Here is a 4,245-nt window from a genome sequence, read left to right as displayed (position 1 = left end):
AATGCCGAGGCTCCTTGGAACTACAGGTTTAGATCTGCACTTTGCCCTTTAGGGTAGGTATACTGGAGTTATTTTTATGTTTAGGGATATGTCAGAGAAGGAGATGAAGTCCGCACTGAGGCAACTGGATGCTGTCTGATTAAGTCACTGACCACTGCCACTTATACCGTTTGGGTTTCGTAAATGCCACTCTTCTGCGTCGAAATAAATAGTTGCTCTACCGTGAAAATCTCATTAGAATTTGTAGGCTGGAGACTTTTTTTGTATTGTAAATGTCTGGAAAGAAATAATTAAAAGGCAATTTTATGCATCTGCCTTCTCCTAAGCTTCCTGCAGTGCAAGCACTCTGATCATATCTTCAGTTATTGTACTGGTGATTTCAATGGAAAGAATGTTTCTTTGTTATTTCTCTAATTAAATTAAGGAAATATACTAGTTCCTGAGGGATTCTGTTTTAGTCCTGCATATGTATTTTAATCAGTGGGTAGAGGAAGGTGTCTGTCTTCTAACCCTCCATCCTCAGGGTGTGAGCTGGGAAGATTAAAAGACATTGCATACAGAGCTTCAAATTTCTCAGAGTAAGCAATACCAAATCTATTGTCTGCCCATTTGTGTGCCAGAAGAAGTCGTTACTCAGGCATTTCCTATCACCCAAAGCACCAACTTACTATAATATACCCTCTGTGCTAGGTGAATCTGTGACCTTCTTCCTCTTATAGGAAGATACGGCACAGATAAATATTTTCTTTGCCTTTATCTCACTGTAGAAATGAGGACTTTACCGAAGTGATGGCAAAGCAGATGGATCAAAGACATAAGCAGCTTAACACTAGATAGTGTTTACATTTCTGCAACAATACCATATTTCAAGAATTACCATATTTACACTTTGCTGTCCACAAACCCTTTGTACCATGAGCACCAGAGATAACCTTTTTGTCAGTCCTTACCAGTCTAATATTAGCTGCTTTGCTGCGTAAGGCTAACTGTGTTTCTATTCCATTTCTCGGTACAGAGAGAATGTTGGGTAGCACGGTCTTAAGAATCAAAGATTTCCCAATGTCTCTGTCAAACTGAAACTTATCTAGAGACAGCTGAATAGCAGGGTGTGTAGCATGTCTTTAGGTCTTGTGTCTGAGTATTGCCCGGGATAAACTGGTGGTTAGTGAATTTTCCACTACCCAAGCTTTCAGTTTTATATCTTGGATCCTTCTTGGCAGCATTTGCACAGTAAGAACACATGTTTTTTGAGTGATTATACTTACATTAATTTTCTTAAATATTTTTTAAAGTCTCTATTAAGGCTGTTTTTTTTTTTTCAAAATAATGTTTGAAACAAACTGTGTGCAGCAGATTGGAATGGGTCACATTTTGATGAGTGTCTTACAAACAGCTCTGTGAGGTGTATCTTTGATTTGTGGCAGTGAGGAACTCATGAGGAATCCTGGTCATTTATTATGAAAGGAAAGTAAATCTGAAGGATGCTCCTCCTGCTTACATTGGGTATTTAATTTCAGTTGTTAGGAGCCTGGTCTCCATTGATTCCCTGCGTATTTGGTGAGAATTTAAGAACATGTCATAGGAGCTCCTGAGGAAATGGCCTCTTGCTGGAGGGATAGGATTTCTTAAAATCAGAACGGCCATACAATGTCAGATAAAGATTCTTCTAGGTCTGTATCCTGCCTCCATAAATGGCCTGTAGGGGATGTTACAAGTACAAAAATTGGGCAAAGATCCAGTGACACATTTCCAGACTGTTGTCCTAGCCTCTAGTGTTTTGCAGTTTAAGGACTACTTGAATCAGAAATATTTTCTTTGTACTTAAAATCCCTTCATGTATTTTTCTAGTGTAAATTTGTCCGGTCACCTTTTGAAACTATGTAAACTGTTAACATCAGTAATGTTCTGTGGCAAATGGTTTTCTCAATGGTGTTCCCAAGTTGTATCTTAAGTGCTTATTTCTAAGAGTCTTAAATTACTTTTGACAATTAATCTGGGCTCTGATGATGCTCAGGTACATGTGAAATTCTTACTTGTCAAAGAGAATAGACATCGGCATCCATAAAGCATTTCTGTCCTGCAAAATAGTAAAGTTGGAGGAGGTAAGAGCAATGTATAGTTGTCACATAAAGAACAGCCACTTAACCATGAAGACTAATGAGTTCCTTCATTTTTTTTTCACTTTCAGTCTGAAAACAAAGTGATTATTCATGTCAACAATGAGCAGAGTAAGAACTGCCTAAGTAGTAGGGGACTTACGGTTTTTGCTATAGAAGTGGCACCAAAATCCATGATGGTAAGATTTTTATTGTTTAGCTAACCTAAAATCTAAGCAAAAAGAAAAAATTATGTGACATTGCAGTTCCCTTTTTCCAGGTCTTTTCTCATGATAATGAACATGTGGATAGTGCCATTTTCGTCACCAGTATAGATCAGATAGTTCTTGGCATTTCAAAGCTGAACATGTACTTGATGTATCCATGTTTTCATGAGCAGATTGCTATGAAAGTCCTTAGCTGTTCAGTTTTTCATACGTGTATGTGTTTCAGTCATCCATTCAATACGTGTACCACTTACTAATATTTTCTAATATTCTTTTTCTAAGGCTGTATTTTCAATTTTTTTTTTTACTTAGAAAATTTTAATTTGATATATTGATCTCTGTGAGAAACAGGCCAAGCATGCGCTAGTCAGAAAAAAAAAATATATGTATTGCTCTCCTTATGCACAGTGTGATTTGCAGATGGTTAATTTTTGTTAAACTTGACTTAGGGATCATGTTTAGCTGCAAGGCAATTTTATCTGCTGATCCTTATTCCAGAGCTGGGCAGGCTCTAGTGAAAATTCTAAATGAGGGTTCTAAGGAATCGAATGAGATTGAAAATGCATTACAAATGCTGATGATATTTTTCTTCATTCATCTATGAAGAAAATCCAGTTTTTAATATTCTAAAAGTATGGTCTCTTTCTTTAAAAGAAGAGGCATCCAAACTATTTTATATTTCCCAGCTTTCCAGTGTGGATGCGTTCAAACCGGTTGCAAACAGATACAGTCCCATGACAGTGGCATGGTTGGGGCCTATTCTAATATCACTGCTGACACTTTCAATATCTATAGCCTGATCCTGTAAGGTGTTTTATTAATCTTCATTCTGGCTTCATCCAGTGTACATTGTAGGCTCGGTGTCCCTTATGGATTTTTTTTGCTGCCATGCAATTCAATTCAATAGCAAGTTTTGAATACTGGCTGTCATTACAGATGCTGAATGTTTGTTGTTTAGTGTTAGTGATATAAGTACTGAAACACTTCATTTTGCTTACATAGCATTTCAGGTAACATATGCACCGTTCTCCAATAAGCAGCTATTTCACCTCTGTTTTCTCTCTGGTACACAGGTTTCTCAGCATGTGATGCCGCTGAACGAGCAGGAAGAATGGCTTTATAACTGTGTGCATTCCCTCGTACGTTAAATGGTGTAGTCGGAGAGCTGTTTCTTGGCAGGACTCAGACTAAACCAGGAATTTTTTTGGCAGCTTCTAGACAATTTCTAGACTTGTCCTTCTCAAAAAGCTGGCATACATTTATACTTCGCAAAGTTTGATTTGTTAAAGCCGATGAATCACATAAGTACTTATTTCTGGTATCACACTTCTGCTAATGGCTTTTAAGAAACATGTATGGTGATAGCGTAGGGATGGAATAACTGTAAGTAGGTAAAATCCTTCAGCAGAGTATTCACCACATACTGCCTAAAAAATACATTGGCATGAAAACATTGAGACACAATAAAAATTAGTACTGTTCAGTAGTGTAGCTGACAGTTGTGATATAGTTGTGGCTTATAAAGGTGATTTTCTCTAAATATGCTCTTGTTTTCTCTGACATATTACGTGGTTCCATCCCATGCTGGAACTGTTTCACTGAGGAGAAACTTGCTTTGTTATATTGGTCTGATGGGTTCCAGTTAAACACTCTTGTGGTTTTGACATGAGAAGTATAAAGGGGTGAGGTTCATGATTTTATTTTGCCACCTGGTAAAGGATCTGGTTCTTTCCCTTTTTACATTGCTTTTTTGTCATTTGATGATAATACCTATCTTACACTTGTTCTGAATAATTTCTGGTTTTATACTCTTTTATATAAAATAAAATCTGCCTTTTCATATGCGATAAGGAAATTGCATTATCTGAGAAAAATGAAGGTTTTGTTTTAGGCTCTTGACTGTTAACAGCAATTAATTATTT

At 37.0% G+C, this 4,245-nt stretch overlaps 1 protein-coding gene across 1 annotated transcript in view; it reads left to right on the top strand.

Moving 5' to 3' along the window:
• Window positions 1–3,471, top strand: part of EFCAB7 (EF-hand calcium binding domain 7) — a 24,978-nt gene extending 21,507 nt beyond the window's left edge. Inside the window, exons 12-13 of the mRNA XM_010086138.1 lie at window positions 2,189–2,296; window positions 3,397–3,471. Coding sequence (XP_010084440.1) covers window positions 2,189–2,296; window positions 3,397–3,471 — 183 coding nt within the window. The remainder of the gene's footprint in view (window positions 1–2,188; window positions 2,297–3,396) is intronic.
• Window positions 3,472–4,245: the final 774 nt, after the last annotated feature.

This window comes from Pterocles gutturalis, unplaced genomic scaffold (genome assembly GCF_000699245.1).
Source record: "Pterocles gutturalis isolate BGI_N339 unplaced genomic scaffold, ASM69924v1 scaffold51311, whole genome shotgun sequence".
Taxonomy (NCBI): Eukaryota; Metazoa; Chordata; class Aves; order Pterocliformes; family Pteroclidae; genus Pterocles; species Pterocles gutturalis.
The sequence above is the reverse complement of the archived record's forward strand: the minus strand, read 5'-3'. Positions and strand labels throughout refer to the sequence as shown.